Raw genomic sequence first — 23,373 nt, forward strand, 5'->3', positions numbered from 1 at the left:
TCTTTTCATTGAAAATCAATTTCCATATCAGCATTTATTATATAATTTTTATTCCCAACTTCATTGCTACATGCATGTTTCACTTTTTTTTTTCTATTTCTTTAACATATCAATTTTGAATTATAAAATTCTGTGAAAGCATAAAAGTGTTTCTTTCAACTCCTCTTTATATAATATTTAACTTCTCTCTTTATATATATGTATATATATCATGACCTTATTGTTGTTTATTAAATTTACTCTATTATATGTTTTTGTTTTATTTTATGATATTCATTCAATTTAATTTTTATCAATGTAACTTTAGCATTTAAAAAAATTTCATAAATGTTCTGCTTTAAAAGTATACTGTTCAACATTATGTTTTTATTAGTGATAAAAAAAACTGTTCTTTAGTATCTAGGATGTTTCTGTTGAAAAAAATTGATTTCATCATTTACATTGACATTCTTGTCATACTGTGTTTATATTATTTCTAAGTGTCTAGAAAAATAAATGTTGATAAATAGTTAATAGTTTTTTTTTTTTTAGTTTTTTGTATTAGTGAGTACATTGAAACATACATTGGATCATATTTTTTCAAATAATTATCACATATATTTTATATATCTCCCTCTCTTTCTATATATATATATATATATATATATATATATATATATATATATATATATATATATTTGTAATGTGTACATAAAAATTATGAAAGCTTGATTTTGTTTGTTTTCCTTTAATGATTTCTACAAATTAAAATGAAATTATTTATTCATAAGTTGCATAGATTTAAAAAAAGGTATCCATACCTTTTATATTTCCTAATTTGAAATTGTAAACATAATTTATTCAATATATACTAATTTGAGTTTCATGTTCTTTCTTTTAAGCAAACTGAAAACATCAAATAACTAACTCTCAATATTTATAAAAGTAATTACATAAGAAAAAAAAATACAATAATTTCATTAGTAAGCTTTAAAATATTAACTTATCTAAGAGTAATAATTATTTTTAAAAAGAACTAACTGGGGGAACTATATTCATAAAATTCAACATTCAATACTATTTAAATAATATGTAAAAAAGAACATATGTAATTTTTCAAAAACACTGCCATAGTCATTTGTCAAAATGTATCCTTTGGATGAAAAAATGGGGGTGGGGGATATGGGAAAGGAAAGAATAAAGCGGCATCAGACGAATTAAAAAGCGATGTTAGTTAATTTTGCATAAACAATAATTCTATTGAAAATATTAATTAAAATTTTAATATAAGAAATAAAAATATATAACTAAGAAAATTTGGAGAAAATAATTCAAAATAATATCTTTAAAAAAAATCAGAAGTTTTTAATAATTGATCGGCTAGCTTAATATTTACTAAACAATGTCAACAACAATGTAAACTGTGTCAACGTTATCGGCAGACATCACGACATGCGCAGAACGGTTGAAAATTGAACAGAAGCGGTTTGTTTGGTACCTGACACGTGACCGTGAATTGACCCCATTGCCAGGGCTGGAATAATTTGGCGCCACTTCAGAACCCTCATTAGGTATAATTAAAGTCCCCTGTTCTCTGATGTAACGCTTTACAATTTTGCTGATTGGCACTTTTCCAAACATGGAGATTCGTGAAAATTTCGGGGGCTGCGGTGGCCTGGTGGTAAGGTTTCGGCTTTGGAACCTGAGGTTTTCAGGTTCGTGACCGATTCCACCGAAGAACCGTCGTGTAAGGGGGTCTGTTACACGTTAAATCTGTCATGACCAAACGTCCTCCAGCTGATGTGGTGTGGAGAGGGGGGTGTCAGCTCTGGTGTCGTCCTCGTCATCTGACCGTGGTTCAAAATGACGAGAGCCGTCCATAGCCCTAGTGTTGCTTCAAACGGAACGTTAATATAACCAAACCAAACGTGAAAATTTCGATTCGAATTTTTTGACGATTATAAAACTTTCTCTATACTACATATACGAAATAGTCTTCTGATTTCCGCTTTTATTTCGTAGTACGCACGCACGTACAGACGAACTTCTTCATGACGGATATAGTTCAAAAGTTGATAGAAATCTACCATTATGATTAAAAGATCACTCATCAGATTTAAGCCATCTGGCACACAGCATTTTTGAACCATCATGCCTACAGAGAGACAGACAGGCATAAGGCCTTTTCAGATGATTAAGGTTTTAACCATGAAAATGCCACAAAACTTCCGAGATTGAATTTTTCGAAGAAAACAATACTTTCTCTTTCTATAAAGCACCAGAAAGTAAAAAAAATTTTAACACAACAATAAGATGCTTTCTTTTAAAACAAAAGATTTTATTTCGTCGATAAGTACAAAATTTAAAATCTGATACATAAATGTCACAAAAATTATTAACAATAAATTCATGAACTGAGGTATTTTTGTGGATTACAACAATTTCAAGAGATCAAAAACAATTGTTCAAATAAAATCATATGCTCTTATCTTAAATAAAGTGAGAAAAATTTCTTCGTTCCACATAAGCAGAAACAGTTGCAGAGGGGGAGAAATAGGTAAAAGTTTCTCACCCCCCCACCCCTCCGATATGACTCGGCACTATTTCACGAGGCATCTTCTTTTTTCTTCAACAACACCAGAGATAACATCTTTCCTTCTGTTTCGATTTTGCAATCTGCTATGTTTAATTTTGAAAATATGAACAAATAACGGAGCTAGCGAGAATTCTGTGACGCAACTGCTGCTGTTTCTTGAGTTTTTTCTTCGTCATCACTTCCAAACTCTCCTAAAAGGCTCTGCAAAATATAAATGTATCAATTCAACAAAAACAGTTTTTAAAAACACATTTAATTCGAATAATAAAAAAGTAATTTCTTTTCTTTTAATGATTTTTTTTCTTTCTAAATTTAAAACTCATTATTTTAAATTCTACGGAATTCGAAATCAGTTGAGACTAGAAATAGAGTTCTGCATCAAATTTTGGTTTCAATCGGTTGTGAAAAATGCGCTTAGTGAAAAACTTCCCAAAAGTTCTCGCATACGAAGTATATTAGCGTGTGAATACAACAAAGAAAAAGTGTTGCGATTGTCAAAAAAATTCGATTTTGTAACTTTTGGCGACTATCCAATTTCAGACCTCTTGAGGTCGCATTTTGGACATTATTCCTTTCGGTAAACAAACAAACAACAACAACAAAAAAAAAACCCGTTTTGAGCAACATGGGTGAATTTTAGCATATGGTCTTTAACATAAAATTAGTAGTTTTCTATCAAATTTTGAGTACAAATACAATAATTAAGCATCTAAAATGTAGATCACTATCAAATTTGTAATCACATCCGCCAACAGTTTGATCACTCAGACAGAACTCACTGAACTACTTGCCTGAACTCATCTCAACAGAGGGGACAACATGGCTGATTAATCAGTACACGACTCATCGAATAACTATTAAATGACCACAGCATTATCTTCTTACTCTTTGAAGTTTCTAACAGAGCAAAGAAGGTTCTAGAAATATTATGATCACTCGCGATGAACATGTGGTCAAGATTCCTATAGATTCTGGAATCTTTGATTTTACCGCCAATTCAAAGAATAATTGATCTGACATCCGTTCACAATCCATCTGTAAAGCTGTCTTCCTTACCAAGAGAATTACTACGCTGGGGAGCAACATTACAAATTCATAATAGACAAAACATCCAAACTTGAGGTTTTGTTGAATCAGACCTCCATAAATCCAAAAAAACACAATTTTGGAACTACGTATGTCAATATGCATGTCTGTAAACAAGCTAGACGGATGACATTTGGAATATAGTCTTAACACTAAATTTTTTAAAAATTTCTGTTAAATTTTGAACAAAATCCATTCATGGGAAATTTGTCCGTTCGTCTGTCTTAGAGCAATGCATGTAAATGCGTAAACTCAAAACAAACTCGCGCAGATAAAAGAAATTTAATCTTGTTACTAGAATAGTAATTTTTTGATAAATTACTATTCCTTACTCGGTTTCTTTATTATACTATTTAAGCACAAAGCACTCATGTATGGAACACAGAAAATAAAAGTCTAGCAATGATAGCATTCACGTCTTGCTAAATGTCGAAACTTTTATGCTGTGGGGACCTTTATATTGGAGAATGCGACAGTTTTCGAAAGACCACTTTCGCTAGTTATCATAATCAATTAATCGCGATATTGTAATGAATCTGTAATGGTGCTTCCCAGCGCAGTTGGTTTCATTGAAAAAAAAAGTTTTACGGATAGCTCTTATGAATGTGGAACGGCTATCGAATCGGTGATACCGGACCTTGGCAAATAAATGGAAGATATTAGAATACACATGAATTTCGGCGATAGGACCATTATGGAGTGGATTACGCAGATCCTTTTAGAAGCTTCTGTACACTGTTTGAGAAGCTATAAAACGCTGGAAGATCAAGCTGGACTCAGTGTTGAGTCAGTAGAGATCCAAGGATTAGCCGAGTCATGTAATGAGTCAGCATTGAGTTGTAAACTAAATAGCCAGACAGTGTTGAATCGAGCATTACTTAGTAGGAGTCGGACGTCTAGTTCAGCTAAAGCGAGTAGAACAATGGAGAATAGCAGATTAGACGTGGATAGGTGTGTGAAGTCTCTCTTCCTGCTAACCATTTTGTGAAGTTGCGGATGTTTTTTACTATCGATTTGTTGCCTGTTTATGATTTATTGTAGGTGGTCTTTTTGCGTAGGTTCGTGCTTTTGTTTTGAATGAGTGTCATAATTTGCTATTCAGCCTGTTGGACTGTTTCACCGTACCAGGGGTGTTTGTGGGACCCCAAAAAATCCCATGAAACTTTTACGGACTTACTACCGACATTTTGGAGTTTCGAGAAGGGGGGGGGGAGAAATGAAAAATTACGATTATGAAGTATTGAATGACCTAATTATAAAAGTTCAATGAATTACTTTTTTTGCAAAATTAATAACCATTAATTTTGCAAAATTAAGTCCTTTGAACCCAGGTCACGTGATCGCACATCTGGTCGAACGAAGTCTCTCCCTTTTTTTTCTGCCGCGCCTACTTGCCGAAAAGAATCCAGAAGAGAATGTCCGAGAACCGGGGGAATGAGTCATAACTCGCAATAAGGAAAGAACAAAGAAGAAGTTTTTTCCCCCTTTTCACGCATTATCACTGCCTTTGGAGAAAGAAAGGAAAAGTTTTCACCACACACACTGACCTTGCGTTTTCTGTTTCAAAGCAAACAAAATTACCCAGATCAAAATAAATAATTCATTATTATTCCTACTTCCTTTTGAACGACGATCCCCGGAATTTTCGGGTATCGAAGTTCAAAATCCCCGGAATTCCGGGGTTTCCCCGGAGCACAAACACCCCTGCCGTACACCCACTCTATCGCACCTATTCATTTTACGGATTTTGGGATTTTGAAAGCAGTTTCCTCATAGCAATATATTTTTGTAACAGCTCATGTGCATATAGATGAAAATCCTAAATAACACAATCCGTCAGCTTTACGTTCTTCACAAAAGCTGTGTTTAATGTAACACGAATCCCCTAATTATTCTCCAAATTACATATATCATCAGTTTGGGAAATATTAATAATTCAAATATTCAAGAAAAATATATTTGTAAGCTATCTTTTGACACCTGTTTATGGCCACAGAAATAACTGAATTAGAAATCAGTTATCCATATCACATAAAGAAATTAAAATTCAGATGATTAAATGCTTACTTTGTAAATACTCTTGTTGTTATTCCTGACATCTACATACTGGGACATACTCTTCTTTACACGCGACAGGTGGCTGCCTTCCCAGTACACTTTGCCACAGCCTGCGCACAATAAGAACTGTCGGATGTGCTCGAATACTTGAGGTGTGAATGCTGCCAACTGGATGGGCACATTCTCGTGATTGCGACCATCCATATCAGTGATGCTGCAGTGGTAGACAGTGCTGTTCTTTTTACCGATGGTCTTCATGTCGGCGTCAAATCCCACGAACTTGGTCCAGAGAGAAAGAAGCTCATCATCCTGGACGTGGATGTAATTGCTTTCGTTGCACATCTGGAAAGAAAATAAAATGTTTAGCTCATCGCCGAACAGGACTTTTAAGCCCGCAGTCAGTTGGCTGATTTGGTCATAAATCAGCCAACTGACCTATTGTTGGACCATCACCGTTTGTGAACGTCGGTCTGGAGCTTCCCGCAAATTGTCGATAAAATGAGCAGACATCCAAGAACTCCAGAAAAACCACAAGAGAGGCGAACTGTGCCCGCCTTGAGGCAAAATGTGCCAAACTTAAGGCAGGCACAGATCGTTGGAAAAGGGCTTTAGAAGTGGAACTGATGCGACAGAACCTACTGTGTGTCCACCAGGAGAACCATTCCCGCCATATGTTCGGACGGATATTTTGGAGTCATTTTTTTCTTGGCCTCAGTTTGAAGCGATAAAAAAAAAAAAAAGCTGTTGATCATAAATCTGTTTCTAAAGAATCATTATTGCTTTTTTTTCAATAATAAAAGTAAAAATGAACTGTTTGTTTCATTACATTCAGGGAATGCCGTCTTGTTTTCTGCTTTGTCGTGAATTTTTAAGGATTTACATTAAAAATTTATAAAAATAATTATAAAAGTGTATAAGTAATAATTATAAAAGTGTAATTATAAAAGTAATTCTCATATGATTTTCAACTAAAACTAAAGATCCATTCTTTTTTTAAAAATATTATATCTTAACACACTTCCATAGTTTTTCTGAATCGAAAACTTTTATAAACTGTCATAAACTGAAATTTAATGAAATATTTGTCTTAAATCAAAAGTTAGATAACTTTTTAACAGATCAAATAAGATCACCTTTTAAATGGATCGATTTATGCAGCTGGAAAATACAGAAATCTATTTCAAGATCACATTTTTAAAACAATAAACATTTGAAACTTTTTAAGTAAAGTATGCTCAGTTTTTATTATTGATTTCGAATTCTTTCTTTGGAAACTGTACTGAAGATTTAATCCGGGATTGATCCGAAGTAAATGAGTACTTTTTCACTTTCTCGTATCCGAGATATCGGAAAAATATTGTAATCGTCGAAGAATTTGAACTCGTGATTTTGACGAGTTCTTGAGTTCGAAAAACATATTTCTGGAACTACGTCTGCCTCTGACAGATAACTCAAAATCGCTTTGAGTTAGACGGATGAAATTTGGTATACAGTCTCTACATCAAATTTGTAGATTTATGTCAGATTTTGAGAAAAATCTGTTTGTCTGGCTGTTCGCATATAAGTTGCAATAACTTAAATATATCAAAATTGGTATATGGTTTTGTGTCTATAATTATAGTTCTGAGTCAAATTTTTTGTTTCAATCGATTGGGAAAAAGGCGTCTAAAACACGAATTCCGTTTCCGGTTACTTTTAACAGCAAGATAGCGATTCGCCAAAAAACTCGCCAAGGGTCATGCGATGGGTTCAATAAAAATTCTAAATTCACACCACAGGTAAATATTTCGAGACGATTGAATGACGCCAATGCCACGCAAGGCGATCCCTGCGATAACATCTTTATTAAGGAGTATGCGAGAAAGTTTTGGGGAAACACTCCCGCAGTTTACTTTCTCGGATACGAAGTGTACAGACAGAGAATATTGAAGTTGTCAAAAATAATTCGAATTTGATATTTCTAAGTTCGAAAGACACATTTTTGGAAAAATTTGTCTCTTTCTCTCTCTATGAACACAATAATTTAAAAACACTTTGCGCTAGAGAGGTAAAATTTGAAATATATATATGACACACACACTCACAATTTTCGGATTTCTATCGGGTTTTGAACGAAAGCCATTCAGAGAAAGTTTGTCTGTCCTATTGTCTGAATGCATGGAACAAGATAAGTACAAAACATAAAGTTAATGTAAATTTTAGACAGGTAAAATGTAGTATACGATTTTAAGGTATATGTACACACTTGAAATTTCGAAATTCGCTCAAAATATCGAATATTTTTTTATTGCTTAATAATGTTCTCTGATCCTTTAACTTTCAAACGATACCAAGATGTTGTCAATATTCGAAATATTTCTCGAGTTATAATTATTTTTCTTGAGGTGCTTTCATTAAAAACTCTAGTTACGATTTTTTAAAAACTCATTTTATGAAGAATGATATTTTCCCACTATGTTGCTTCATTCAAACAATCATAACTCAACAAGAAATGAACCAAATACAATTATTTATATATCAAAATAATCTGTATGAAATAGCGGATGTTTTGTGCATCAATCAAAGTTACATTTATTGAAATGAATTTTTAATAGCTATTTAAATGTAAAAAAATCTCGCTTTTTTTATTAATCGTTGATAAAAAAATTGTCAAAAAAAAAACTATACATTTTTATAACTTGATTGAGGCAGACAACATGAAGACTAATATTAGGCATCATTTCCAACTAGAATTGTGTGTCTGTACAAATTAGAATTTAAGATATCATGTTTCAAAAAATATACTAATTAGCTCATTAAATATTAATTAATTAATTAATAATTAGTGCAATATTGTTTTTTCTCACTGAAATGAGTTTAAACATATATTAATGACCTACTGAGAAAAAACTAGATTTATAAAGTTAAAATTTTTAAAAAAAAAATCTTTTAGTGTGTACGTACACCTTAACATACAAATATTATATTTCGAACCAAATGTGTCAAAAGGTAGATCCCCCGTCGGTCTGTACATTCTCATGCATGTGAACACGATAACTGAAAAACGTTATGACTTACATAAATTAAATTTAGTATGTGATCCTGTCACAAAAAATTAATTGTGTTAAATTTTGAATTTATTTGGTCAAAAAAAAAAGTGTCCAAAATACTTATTCATTTTTTTTTATTGCACTTAGAAGCAATTCGCACCGGAGCTCTTCAGAATGGGGATGAGATCCCGGAATGGTGGTTGGTTCTCGCTACGCTGGCGGGTACAGAAATGGTCTGTAATCAACTACCCTACCTATGGCTGGACGTGTCTCTTACTGGAGGGATTTTATCGTAACCGGTGTTGGCCCTTAGGACTCAATCTTAGCTCCCGTCTACGGTTGTTTCGCAGCGTATGGTCATTCAGAGTTATTGGTGTACTTTCGAGTGGATCGGAGCAGCTGTCTATAGTTATATTACATTTAGTGGCGTTCACGACTTTGCCCAATTTCCAGAATTTCGGTCAAGAAAGGGAAAATTACATCTTTATTAGGGAGTATGGAAAGAAGTCTCTAGGACACCACTGCCTCCGACTTTTGTTCAGTGAAACTACGTTAAGCGTCCATATCTGCATAGCTGTCATCTCTCTCAGCGGTCACTTCTATTTGACAAGTAATTTTATAGACATAAATCAAAATAATTCCTAAGAATGGACATTCGTATGCAGGGGTGTTCGCCCGTTCAAGTTGAGGGAAATCCATTTTTTTCTCTTCGCGATACTGGGCCTTTAAATAAGAGAACAGACATTATTTTTACACACAAACAACATTGGGAATGAAATCAAGATTAGACATTCTTTTTCTAAAGTGGAGAAAAAAGTGAAGTTTACATTCCAATGGGATATGGAATTCAAGCAGAATCAAGTTAATAAACACGGAAAAAGAAGCCATTTTAAAACAAAAGTTTTTCTAGCGCTGAACGATGACTAAGCGTGCTTTCCTGAATTTAGGTAAGCGCTTAGAAGTGCTGCGTCATCATAATAATGAGAAATCGGAAAGAAAGCAACGAAATCTTTTTATTTGAGGGAGAAATCAAACAAAATTAGTAATAAACAAAATTTAGATAGGCGAATATATTGTTGCCCATACTTCTGCATTGAAAAAAAAAAAAAGTTATCTTCGGGGAAAAACAAAAACAAAACAACCGCATATTACAAAAACAAACTTTATTTAAAATCGGTATTTACAGTGTGAGAAATAAAGATGGCTCGTTCTAATAAGTATATTGTCTTCCGAAAAGAAAAACTCTTAGGAGCGGCTGATTTTGCTTGGAATGATGGGAATCCACATGCAAAGTTTCGTTCTGATTTCTTTTGTATGAAGATGCTGCTCACTTCAGGACTAGCACTTTTCGGTGATTGTACTACTCTAAGGCAGAAAAGTGTGCGGTCATTAGGCCCGCAGTTCACCCTATTGTTAAATAGAAACATCTCCTCTTCCCATCCCTTTTTTTGAAGAAATAAATATTTTCTGAGGCATGCGCGAAAGCAATGAGGGTTTCTGAACTCAGTATGAACAGTAGTCGAATAAATGTGCGTAAGTTAAAATGCCTCTCTCGGTTGTCATGCTTGGACTAAACCTGAGACAGATTATTTATTAATTATTAGAAATCAAAGTAAGGTTGAGTGACATTGTATCAACTGATACAAAGAATCAGATGATGCAAATATATAAGGTACACAAAAACTGAAGCAGACTAAGAATATTGGGTATTCGGCATCGGTTTTTTTTTTAAAACTCAACAGATAATCTTCTCACACTTGGTCATTCTCTCAGATTGGGTGATATTATATTAATCTGATATTGAGTATTAGATTGATAAACGTAATTCGCTGCCCTGCCTTGGAGGCGCTATCAGCGTGCCTGATTTTCTTAACATCTCCAGCCCTACGTAACGATGCACATATCATTGAAGAATTTGAGCCGATTTCTAAAACAATTATAGTAACAAACCGCTTCCTTTTCTCTTTTTATCCGCTCGTCAATCACTGTCAAAATCCATCGGCACGTCACCATCAACAACTCGTCCAAAGAAGCGAAATTTCAATTTGGAATCATATTTGTATTCGTTCCTAATCAGTTACCAAAATCGGTCCAAGTGTGTGACTGGTAGCTGATACTGATACCTACTTAAGACCATACCAGCTGTATCCGGTACAATTAATACTGATATTCGATATCCACAGATTTTATTCCGACGGGAACAGATTCGATTACCGGTTGTATCAGATACAACAAATCCGAATATCAATTCGATCCGTACAACACACCCTAAACTATAAGCGGTATTTTACGCTTGACGTTTGTGCATATTTTCAGAACATTTTCTTCCACTGATCCATTGGGTCGAAAATTTGATAAATAGTAAATATTTTCATATGATGACAACATACCAAATTTCATTTATATAGTGTTGGGTTTTTTTGACTATTGTATTCCTAAACACACGGGTAAAAAAATGAGCAACCAATACAGACTGTGGCAGATGGTCCAAAGTTAGACATATAAATACAATATTGGTTTAAAGATAAAAATAACAGATAGTCTTACCGTTGAATGATTCCTTAAAAATGCTACGTACATTACAAATTCTAGCAACAAAGCCATACGAGGAATTCCATTTTTTTACAGACGGTAATTATACTTTTTAGAACGATTTCGATAAAGAATTTCTCAAATGACATACATTTTGGAATAAAAATTTCTGGTAACAGCTTATTATTTGAATTGAGAAATTTTGTCTGCTATTTTTAATTTATTATTTTTTTAAAATGTCACATGTAAACAAACTGTGGATTGAAGAATAATATTTTGCGCTATCCGAAGGAAAATACTCCTATTCCATAATTGAAAAATATTGTGAAGTGCATGGTATTAAAATATCAATAAAAAGAATAAAGGTGGTAGAAAATAAACAAAATAATTAATAAGAAAGGGAAAAGAGTGTCTATCATTAACTATCAAAGAGAACTCTAAACGAATACTCAAAAAAGTTGCGAACTGTTCCAAATGTTTCTAAAATGGAACAAGAAAAAACAATGTAACAAGGAAAAAAAAAAACAAAAAAACTTGTTGACGCAGAAATCTATTGTAAAGTTTCAAATACACCTTTAGTAGCAATAAATAAAATAATAAACCAAGATTTACAAGATAATAAAACTAAAACACATAAAGTTCACCAGCTTTTCCTGAGGCAAGTGTTTCAACACAGAGGTGTTCGTAAAACCTGGTATGAAATCTGTTTAACAGGAGTTAAATGGAAATACACTGTAATTCTTTGTTGCGAATTTGATGTGACAGCTCGCGCATTTTGGAAGGATGGAACTTTATAAACATCTATCTAGCATACATTTAGAACACACATTTATAATATTATTAGCTGATATTTACACATACACATTAAAACACAGTTTAGAGTTGATACTTCGGCATATTGATCTTCCGATAAAATTCTACAATAAAATAATCTTAATGCTGGCAACACTAAAACGTTAAATAAAACAAAGATTAAATAATATTTATTCTGGATGTTCAATTCAGCTTTTGAAGAAGAATACAATACTCTTCATGAAGCACGAGTTTCTCTAAATCACTGCAACAAAAACAAGTCTGTTTATTATTCAAAATAAAGAGAGAGAGAGAAAAAAAATCAACAAATCTGGTTTCGTCGATACGAAGTTTCAGTACCAGGTTCATGACTGTCGCAGGGTTCTCTCACAATGGGAAATTGAAAATAAGAAGAGAGGGCAAAAATATTAAAATTTACTCAACGTACTATCCAGAGAAAGTATTATGTCCGATATTTGCAAAATAATTTTTTCTTTTTTTAACAGGCGAAAGCCGATTATCAACACATGGTTTTACGAGCTTCTCTTTACAAATTCAAATATGATACATTATTTAAAATTCGGGATGCGTATTAATGATTCATCGGGCTAAGGCAACGTATAACTGCAAATCACCAATTGAAAATAGACGGTTGTTAATTCTACCGCCTGCACTTTTAATCGGAATTATTAAAAAGCAGTTAGGCCAATGCAACTTAAATTTAATGAATTGTGGCCATTGTATTGGAACACAAACGTGAGCCAGTTTCCTTTGAAAGTCTACTAGCAAAAGCAACCTATCTCCACTCTTAGGAACTGTGCTTCGGTTCAATTTGACTAACGAAAGATGCACATTTCCCCTTGATTTATGGACTAACTAGTTATGTCAGATTAAGAGTTTTCCTAAACTATGGCCCACAACAAGATCTTGAATGTAAATGTATCTTTCCACAATTTGTGAAAATGTGGTGTAAATTTAAAATCTTCATCAAGTCACACATCAGAAATACTTTTTGTAAAATTATGTTTAATAATAAATGTTTTCTTTTCTCCTTGTAATAATTTCCTTTTTGGCCCGTAATAATAATTTGCAATAATTTCCATTTTGGCTTTTTGACAAAAAGATTAACTATTCGTGAATGGAAAAATTTATAAAAGGCTGGCTGAGGATGAAATGGGTTGTAATATTTAAAAGCGTTGAATATCTTTATGAAACATTAAATAGAATTAATCGCAACAAAAGTCACTAGATTTTTTCATTTTGGCTTTCGCGTATCCTTCTTAAAAAAGAAACACAACGCATGGTCAAAAACAATTTTGCTTAGGTATTATGCAATTAAAGTGTAGAATCACACTTTCCTTCTGTAAATTTATCCAGTATTATATTTGACATTAAAGACTTATTTGATGCTCCCCACCAATCATGCTAGGAAACTATTAATAAAGGAAAATAATTTTTAATCAATCTTATAAAGGAAAATAATTTTAATCAAGTCTCTTCCCTCTTTGAATGTGACAATGTTAGTCTTCGTACAAGAGCTGAGGTATAATTTAAAAAAAAAATTTGTCTTCATATATTTTTGTTCAAATTTTGAATCAATGACACTATACCTAAGGGCTCAGGAATGAAGCATCGTTTGATGACCAGAGTGAACATCTTGCATATATTTAGGTCTTAATGTAAGGCATAAAAAATCCATCATTGTAGGAAAACTCTTTACATATTAGGAAAAATAGTCAATAATTATTGTCAAATTAAAAAAAAAATGTTATCATTCAAACACAAATTTAATTGAAATTAGATAAAATACACCAGTTTCTAGTAATATTTTAGAACATGAACTTATGATTTTAAAGGTAGTGATGCATTATATAAATATAATGGATAAACCAAATTTCCAATTAACATGAATTACAAATTCTCTGACATTATATAAATATATTACTTACTTAATTGATGCATTTCAGTGAAACAAGCAGAAATATGGAATAAATTTAAATTTGGAACCTACAGCAAAGTTTCCCTAGTTATATTAATGTCCTGTTTTAAAGCAATACTAGGGTTGTTTCGGGAGGAATCTCGTAATTTTGAAGTACGGTGAGATGACGAGGACGACACCTGAGCCTGCAACTCCTCTCTAAACTTCCACACCACACTTGCGGGAAGACGCAAGGTTTCTCAAAATGTGGCTCACAACAAGATCTTAAAAGTATATGAATTTGTCCACAATTTGCAATAAATGATGTGGGCTTAAAAACTTCATTAAATAAAATATTAGAAATACGTTTTGAAGAATTTAAATATAATAATAATAAATATTTTTAACCCATAAAAGTTCCTATTAGGGTATTTAAAATCCGCTTTCTGACAGAATGTGTGTATTTATGCTCTGGGGAAATTCAATATGCCAATGACGAAATGGATTGCTATAAATTTGCTTCAAAAATGTGAGTTGCAATATTTAAAAGTTTGAGAATCCTTTTCTAAGGCAACAAACACAAATCTTTAAATGGTATAAATTAATTGATATAATACTTGAGCAGATAATTATAACTATTATATTTTTCATATAAAATCATACTTAGTAAATAAACTAAAAGCAATTTATTTGAATTGCGAAAAAATCCATACAAAATTTTATTAAAAGGCACAAATATTATCAATAATATATGCTATCAAGGTCGTCTTCATCTTCAGAATCAGCTACTTCAAACTGTAAGAAGCTCTTCTGTACCGATGATCCACTTATCTGATGGCCGTCTTCATTTGTAACTGGAATGTCATTTATAGTTTTGTCTTTATCACCAGGAACTGTGTCGTCATCTGATTCTTCCTATGTTATAATTGAAACATATCAGGTTTTTCCCAAGAAATTAATCTTCATAGCAGCTTTTCAAGTATTTTATATCAATAACATAAAAAAAAAAACTCATTGATATTCAACATTTTTATAATTTATGAGCTGAATGTTCTATCAGGATGAATAAAATTCAGAATAGATATCTAATATATAAAAATGAATGTTTGTTTGTTCATATTTTATGCATTGCTGTACCATTCATCTAGTTACGATAAAACTTTGCCAACTTATTGCTTGCACTTGCACAAAGGTTATAGGCATAGTACAATTATTATATCTAAAGTAAAAAACTTTTTATTTCTCCTTTATATATCAATCAACTTCATTGAATATGTTCATTGTTGACAAGAAAATAAATATCATTCTTTCTACCATCCCTAATCAAACAAGGTAGCTAATTCAAATTTCAAATCAAATTTCCAAAATTATTTCTTCTGCAGCTGTAACATCCGGATCCCAGTTTGTTGAGAATAAGATTTCTTGGCAGCTTTTTATTTTTATATGATCTTTATATTTTTTTCCACATCTGATTGTTTTTCTACTTTTCTTAATAAATGAAAAGAAAGAATAAAATGCACCAGTAAAAAGAAGCCAAATGGATTTAAACAGCAATTAAAAAAATGCAATTCATAATTTGCTTTATATCAGAGTATGATAACATTATATTATTGCTGACAGGAATATTTGTAAAAGTAATAAATGCTTAAAAAGATCCTTACATTTCTTCCTCCTTTGTAATAATCAGTAACATAAAACTAAAACTTCAATGAAAGTTTTTTTTCTTCATGAAAAGGAAATTTAGAATATGAACAAATAAAATTTGTTTTGCCCTGACAATTTCTGAATAAACAAATTCAAACTAATTTTCAAATAGGAATTTGCATCTGAAATCTTCATTTTCATTCTTTAAAATTTCAGCATGCTTATTTTGTTCACATTTTCTTCATAGTGAATCAGTGAATTGATGACAAATTTGTAAAAGCACACAAGTCATTTGTCTATATTACATACTTTGAAACTATTTCCATTCATGTTAACAAAAGACAATGCTGTTGAGCATGTTCAAACAGGGATTAGAAATAACTGTTAACATGGACTTGATTTTTTTAGCAAAATTCTACTCAAAGCTTACTTTTTATTTTGTCAGTCAAATTCTGCAGGACAGAAGAAAAAGGTCAAATCACTAAAAGTAAATTATGATTAATCAAAGTTATAATATACAAGATGACCTGTATAAAATAACATAAAGGAAAGGGATTGCATACAAATCAATAATATATAATTTTTAAATAGAAAGAAATATAATAGTTTTTGCAATAAAATACACTGTTGTCAAAAGACTAATATAATTTTATGTAAGCTCAACAAGGAATTTGTTTCTTACCAAAATAAACATGCCAAATTACAATTAAAATGATCAATGCATCAGATATACAATTGCTTTATTGTATTTCTAAAAAAATAAATAAATAATGAATTGCCAGAATAATAATGACAACATGCAACAAAAAAGACACTACACAAATTAAATTCAGGATATTTAAAAAATGGAAAACCCCTCAGTAATTATTATTATTATTATTGTAAAATTTACTACCTTATGTGATTTACAATTAAAATCGTTTGTTAATAACATTCTAATACTGGCTGTGAAATTCTAGTTGAAATGTAACACATTTTTAAGCTGCATCTCACTGCAGCTTAGAACAGCTTGAATTTGTGTTTAAAATCAACCAGTATACTTAGCCAAATAACATATAAAATAGGGGAAAATTTTATTTTGTCAAGAGTCACTCACTCACGTATGCACGCACACACATCCTATTTCTACTATCCTTTAAAACCCTTTCCAAAACTGTGCTCCCTAGCTTCATGTTCTGCTTTAATATTCCATTTCAGACAAAGTAAACATGTGTATTATTTCAATCATGCACATAACGATGATAGTCTTTTTTTTTTTGAAGAAGAAGAAGAAGTAGTAGAAATTTTAGAATACAATATTTATATCATTATTGCAGATTTAACTGGAAATGGTACAGATTAAACACACTTTTATCATAATACAAAATATTTTATATATGATATTTTATTATATATATATACATATACATACTGTTCATTTCAATACTTTGAGAGCGACCACTTTTCGATGGTTCTATCACACTAATGGATGTCACATGAAAGAATGTGCACCATTTACGGAAATTACTTTATTGTTAAATGTAATAAACATCTCTTTTTTCCCCTCTCACCCCTATTCTGCCGAATTAAATCCACCCTAACACATGCGCAAGAGTGCGGAGGGTTTTAGAATCTATTGGCAAACAATATATCCTTCATAATCTGCTAACTTTATAGTCAATCTCACATGGTAAAACAATTTCTGTCTTAATATATTCAATATAATATACTCATGCATATGTAAAAATTTACTTGCAAACATTATAATCTGCATTCTGTATAGCAAAATTCTGTATTCCAAAATAAATTTAGAATTTTAAGAAATTATGTTCCTTTAAGATGTAAAAACCAATATAATTTATTTTACAAGATTTAACTATTTGCAGCATTTTTAACAATTGTTAGCTTCAAATGTTACCATCAATAATGTAATCTTTATAATATTTGGTTAAATAATTGTATATTCAAACAATATCACTTATTGTTTTAAAATACTTTATATTAAAAATTAAAGATAATCTAGCAATCACAGAAATATATTTCTTTGATTGAAAAAAATGATGCATTTTGCAAATTAGAATAAAAAAAAAACTATTCATAAATACTAACTGTTTGCATAGATGAAGTATAAAAAGAATTTATTGTATTTTGAAAATGATACGATTAACATGCTTCACAAAAATATCAACAGGAAAGCTAAAAATTTTTAAAATATTCTGCACAAATTTATTAAAAATCTAATTAAAGACACAAGAATTGATTGATGAAAATATAGCGTTCTTACCACAAGGAAATAGAGGTGATGCAGAAATTAAACATTGGTAATTAAACACAATCTTATATTGCAGCTTTTTTTAATCCATAGAAATAGCTTTAAACTTGTATTTGCAACAATATTTGTACTCACGATGATTTTATTGCTAAAGAATACACTGGGAAATAGCAATTAATAATAGCACAAACCATTTTATCAGGTAGCATATTTTGTACTGCTTTATAAATACATGGCTAGTACAAGTTACATTAAATATACATTTTACATGAACTGTTTTTGAGCACTTATTAACTAATAAGAAAACATAAGAGACTGTAAAATAACAATGTGAGGCATGTAATCTTTGAGGACAAATTTTAAAAAACTGCATGTTGATATACAGACAACCTTTTATGCAATTACATTTTAAACTTAAAATAATACTTCTTCAAATCATAAACACAAAGCTTAAAGTGAACTACTTTGCTAATTTAAACCATTTACCACGTAGAGAGCTATTCATCAAAAATATAATTAACATAATAAATCTATTGAGAAAGTGAACTGGAAGGGCATAGGTAAGGTAAATTAGGAACTTATGCACATTATCAAAATGTATAGCACAACTTATAATTAAATTCATATTTTGAGCGCATCAAAAACAACTTTCATTTAATGAATTGATGTATATGCAAATTAGAGCTTTAAAAATTTGTTTTTGAAACAGAGAGCAGTTGTTAAATGTTTATATGTATCTAGAAAAAAAAATACCTCATAGATACTTTTTTTTCTTCTAGAAAGATGTTAGTTTAAAAATTTTGTTAAGTGAATGATTATTTTGAAATTTCTTTTTCATTTTCATACTTCATTTGGGTAGCACTAAGGAATATGATACAAGATAAGCAGCAATATGTCTTAAAGATTCATAAAAATACCAAATAACAGAATAAGCATAAGAAAACGTTATTACATTAAAAAAAAAATGTGATAGTGTGGTCTCAGTCTAATGTGATGACGAAGAAAAATTCAATCATATATTAATTTTTCTTGTTTTTTTCAGACAAATCATAATTAACAAATAGCTTGAGAAATTAGTTTGAGGATCAAATTTTAGTGAAATTTTAAAACTAAACTACCAATTAAAATGCCTTTAATAAGGCTTACAGAAAGAAAAAAAAAATCTTACTGTGCATCGTGAGAATATATCGGAATCCTGGCACTCCACTTTGTAATAGTCCAAGATTTGAGAAACTTGTTGTTTGGCCATTAATAAATTATCCACACAAAAACACATACCAGGAGGAACATAACCACTCAGCTGAAAATAAATAAATCAAAATCATTTAAGAATAGTTATGAGTTTGGAAAACAAAAACTGTTTTAAGCATTTGTGGTGGAAAGACGTGCCAGCAGGCAATTGTCACAAAAGTATAAATGATGTCCGAAACCCATCGACTAAAATTGTTTGACAGAACAAACCTTAAAGGAGCACAATCTTCTTAGGTCGAAAATTAATTCATTTAGAAGATATAATTTTTTTTTTTTATTTCTGTAAGGTATAGGTACTTTGTCAAGCCTGGCTGTATGGATTGTTTTGGTATCTGAACTTCTTGCCACTGCAAGTGGTTAATATACTTTCAAAAATAAGATTTTAGGAAAGAAAATGCTATATGTACTAGGTGGTATTATACTTAATAACAGAATATTTTACACAACGAGAAAGGCAATACATGCACAATATTATTCAGAAATAAAACCACAACAAAAAAATATTCCCTAAAATTTATTTAATTTTTTTTATAATTAATATGTTTACATTTCAAATCTTATAATATCATTTAAAAGCAATTTAATACAAATATTTTAAACAAACTTGTGAAATGCAAAATATTATTAAATAATTTTCAAAAGTTTACTTAAAACTGATATCCATTAAATTTACACGATTTAGTTCATTTTCTTTTGTCAAATGAACTGAATGATAAACACAACACTTCAGCATACATAATACAAAAAAAAAAAAAAAAAAAAAAAAAGACGTTCAATCGACGTTTACAAAAAAAATTGACGTTCAAAACAATTCAATTTTAATTAAAAATTTATTTTCACTCTTCTCACTAGATGATAAACTGAACTTAGAGGCAAGTTCTCGGAGGAGAATATTTAAAAAACAATGTATCTATCAAATAAAAATAATATGCCCAATGGATATGATAAATTAATCATGTTTAGATGGATAGTAGAAACCCCTAACCAGCGCTTATGAAAGTCCTAGATGATAGTAATCAACTAACAATGTGACTAAAAACTTCAGATTGGCTTAAAAAATTCCAACATGACATAAGAAATCTAAATTAATAAAATATCAATTTATTTCTCAAAACGAAAAATTAATTCACATATTCATTTATTTTGATTAAGTTGTGTCTTTAGCAAATTTCAGAATAATTTTACTAATGGAAATAAAGTAATTGAAAACAAAGAACTTCCCATTTAATGTCAAGTCTTCAACAGCAATTGATCGCAACATTCAGAACTCAGTTAACTATTAAGAATCTGGAGAAAAATGATTTTTATTTTATGAAATTTCTCATTACACATATTTGTTAACCTACTTTTAATCAAATAATTTTTAAAGCAATAAATTAGTTATATAAGTTATAAAATTTAATGAGTAACACTTAATGGATATAAAAAGAAAAAAAAAAAAGTTTTCATCCCCCCCCTCAAGTTTTCATTGTTATTGAGATTTCAAAACATCACACAGGTTGATGATCTCTTACACAATACCTCAAACATTTTCTTAAAAAAGTTTTTAAAATTTTCTCTTGAATTAGGTTAATAATGTTTAATTACAATCCAATACAGTTAACAGCCTAAGAATTAAATCATATGCATATTTGTTAAAATGTGGATTTACAAATTTTATCTAAAATAAAGTTTTTCTAAATATTTGTTAAAAATCTGTCATAAATTGATAAATTATATGTTGTAAATATTTTTAAAATTCCCCAAAACTAATAAAATTTCATAAGAGACGAAATGTTAATATTAATCTTTAATCAAATATCTTCTACAAATCAGGTATAGAAAAATAAATATATTATACATGTTCTCATACATAATGATGATGTCTTGTTATTTGCTAAATAATAAGAATTACTTTTGTCATTTAGCCACTGAATTATCCAGAAGGAAAATTGGGCCTTAAAATAAATTTCATACAACTAAATAATAATTTGTAACATTTTACTATTTATTATGTTATATTCACTCATTGGCACAGTAATGATTTAAGAAATATAGGAAAGTTATAAATAGTTTAAATTACTTTTATAATATTAGTATTTAATCTATAAATAATTATTAATAAATCAAATAACCAGAAGTAGAATAAATTTGCAATATATAATTTTTGCTTTATTATCTCACATGCTTTGTAACATGTTCTTCGGTAATATCATCTGCATTTTTGAAAGATTATTTGAATCAGATAGATAAAATATATAAACAGGTAAACTATTCTTGACTTATGCAAAATCTCAATCAATTTTTTTATCATTTATATATCTCAATCATTATTTTCAATCTTCAGAAAGATTTTTCTGCAGATACTAAATAATTGATAAAGCTAATATGATTCTCAGTACAGTAATAAGATTTAAATAACGATTATAATGTGTGTATTATTGTAATCTTAGACACCAAACTCAATGGCAATTTTTCATTATATATATATTATTGCAATCAATAAGTTCTGGGAAGTTGGAGTTAAGTCTTTGCAAAATTTGAGACTATTTTTAGTTAACCAGTGAATGTAATCTTAATCCTATTAAGAAAAATTATGATTATATCGTATAATTTGTATATTCAAATCTAATATTCATAATAAACGACATATTATTATTATAATAATTACTAACATTTGTAATCAGGAACTAAGTATCAGCAACACAGTGAGATTTAAAGTACCGAACCCTTTTTTGGATTGGTTTACGTAGAACGTGCATAAATTGCATAATATTTAAAAGTATTATATATTAAAATAAATTAGGTGTTAAATTAAAAAAAAGTGTCTTCTGAAAAATGATTGATATACTAATCATTCACATAAAAATCATATCATTCACAAAAAAATTTCCTTAAATTATAAAAAAAGGTAACAAATAAATATAATAATCTGGATTTTCAATTTTGTATCTAATAATAAAATTAGTTACCTACTTTTTTGTATGCTGCACCAGCAGTTATTATAACACGCCTTTCACACTGAGCAATCTGAAAAAAGAGAAATTCTATTAATTAAGTAGAATTATAACAATGATATATAAGGCATAAGATTAATTTTGAAAATATTAATATCATAATTAAGGTTTACTTTCGTCACAAGAATATGAAATTAAAATTGGAGATGAAACATATTATGCAATCAATCCAAAAGAAAATGAGTTTAAAACTAACTGAAAATCGAGAAAGCAGCATAAAGAGAAGTTTTATGAAACTTCTAATTACAGAATTCTTTACAGATGATGCAAATCATTAATTCTTATCAGAATGTAGCAGTTTAAAAGATATATTATATTGTTCTCTTCAAATATGGTACATAACTGTAAAACTAAAAGAAAGATGCACTTCAAAGACTAAGAATATTGTAGTGTTTTTGCAAGGCGAAGAAATTTCTAGGAAACTTAATGATAAAACTATAAAAATTGCAACAAACCAAATATCAAAGTTTGATTATCTGTATGAATCGACACTTTAAATTTGCCAAAAATTCTGGAATCAAAGATCAATAAGTGACAGACGTACATTTGCAGGAAAATGGAAGTTGTCAGGAATTCCAGTGAAATATGGTATGATTATCTCCACAATTATTTATAAGAAATTTTCTAATCCATTATGTCACATTGTATTTAGAAAGTTACAATTATGCTCTTTTTTAAGAAGTATTTTCATGAATTTTTGTTCAAACTTTCAGGGCGAATTGAAGAAAAAAGTTTAACAACATAGAGAAAATCTTTTTATTCTGAAAACTAAAGCAAAATACTAATAAATGTTAATAACATATAAACTAAACTAAGCAAGTTAAATACATATTTACAATTTTTGTGATCACTTGGTTACACTACTAAATTAAAAAATTAAGTTTGAATATCAATTTCAAAATAAGTTTTAAGGGGGGTAAAAAAAAGAATACATTACTGCCATAAAAAATATGAACAAACAGCTATAACAATAATACCAGGTGTATTGTTGTCAAACTACAGAAAAAAAGGAGAAATTCTGTTTGAGTAATAGATTTATTTATATATTGAAATTTGATTTTTTAAACTTAAAGTAACTTCATTCTAAAAATATTCTCTTATTTCGTGATCCAATTCCACTTTCAATTTAATTAATCCCTTTGTAAAAATAATGCGCCATCAGTACTATCGAATGAAAGTGATACTTCATTTGATACGTTGCCCTTGTCAAAGGTCATTCCATTGGCACGTGGCCAGAAATC

The 23,373-nt window shown here is 30.0% G+C and overlaps 1 protein-coding gene across 4 annotated transcripts in view; it reads right to left on the reverse strand.

Moving 5' to 3' along the window:
- Positions 1-2,327: 2,327 nt before the first annotated feature.
- Positions 2,328-23,373, reverse strand: part of LOC129957201 (exonuclease mut-7 homolog) — a 102,936-nt gene continuing 81,890 nt past the window's right edge. The window contains exons 16-19 of one of the 4 annotated variants that reach the window (XM_056069412.1): positions 22,092-22,145; positions 19,054-19,185; positions 5,729-6,061; positions 2,328-2,776 (exon numbers count right to left, since the gene is read on the reverse strand). In XM_056069412.1, coding sequence (XP_055925387.1) covers positions 2,696-2,776; positions 5,729-6,061; positions 19,054-19,185; positions 22,092-22,145 — 600 coding nt within the window. In that variant the 3' untranslated portion in view covers positions 2,328-2,695. Of the gene's footprint in view, positions 2,777-5,728; positions 6,062-14,661; positions 14,906-16,064; positions 16,116-19,053; positions 19,186-20,031; positions 20,424-22,091; positions 22,146-23,373 lie in introns of those variants that run through there. The other 3 variants (XM_056069414.1, XM_056069413.1, XM_056069415.1) reach the window with 3 other exon arrangements.

This window comes from Argiope bruennichi, chromosome 11, assembly GCF_947563725.1.
Source record: "Argiope bruennichi chromosome 11, qqArgBrue1.1, whole genome shotgun sequence".
Classification (NCBI taxonomy): Eukaryota; Metazoa; Arthropoda; class Arachnida; order Araneae; family Araneidae; genus Argiope; species Argiope bruennichi.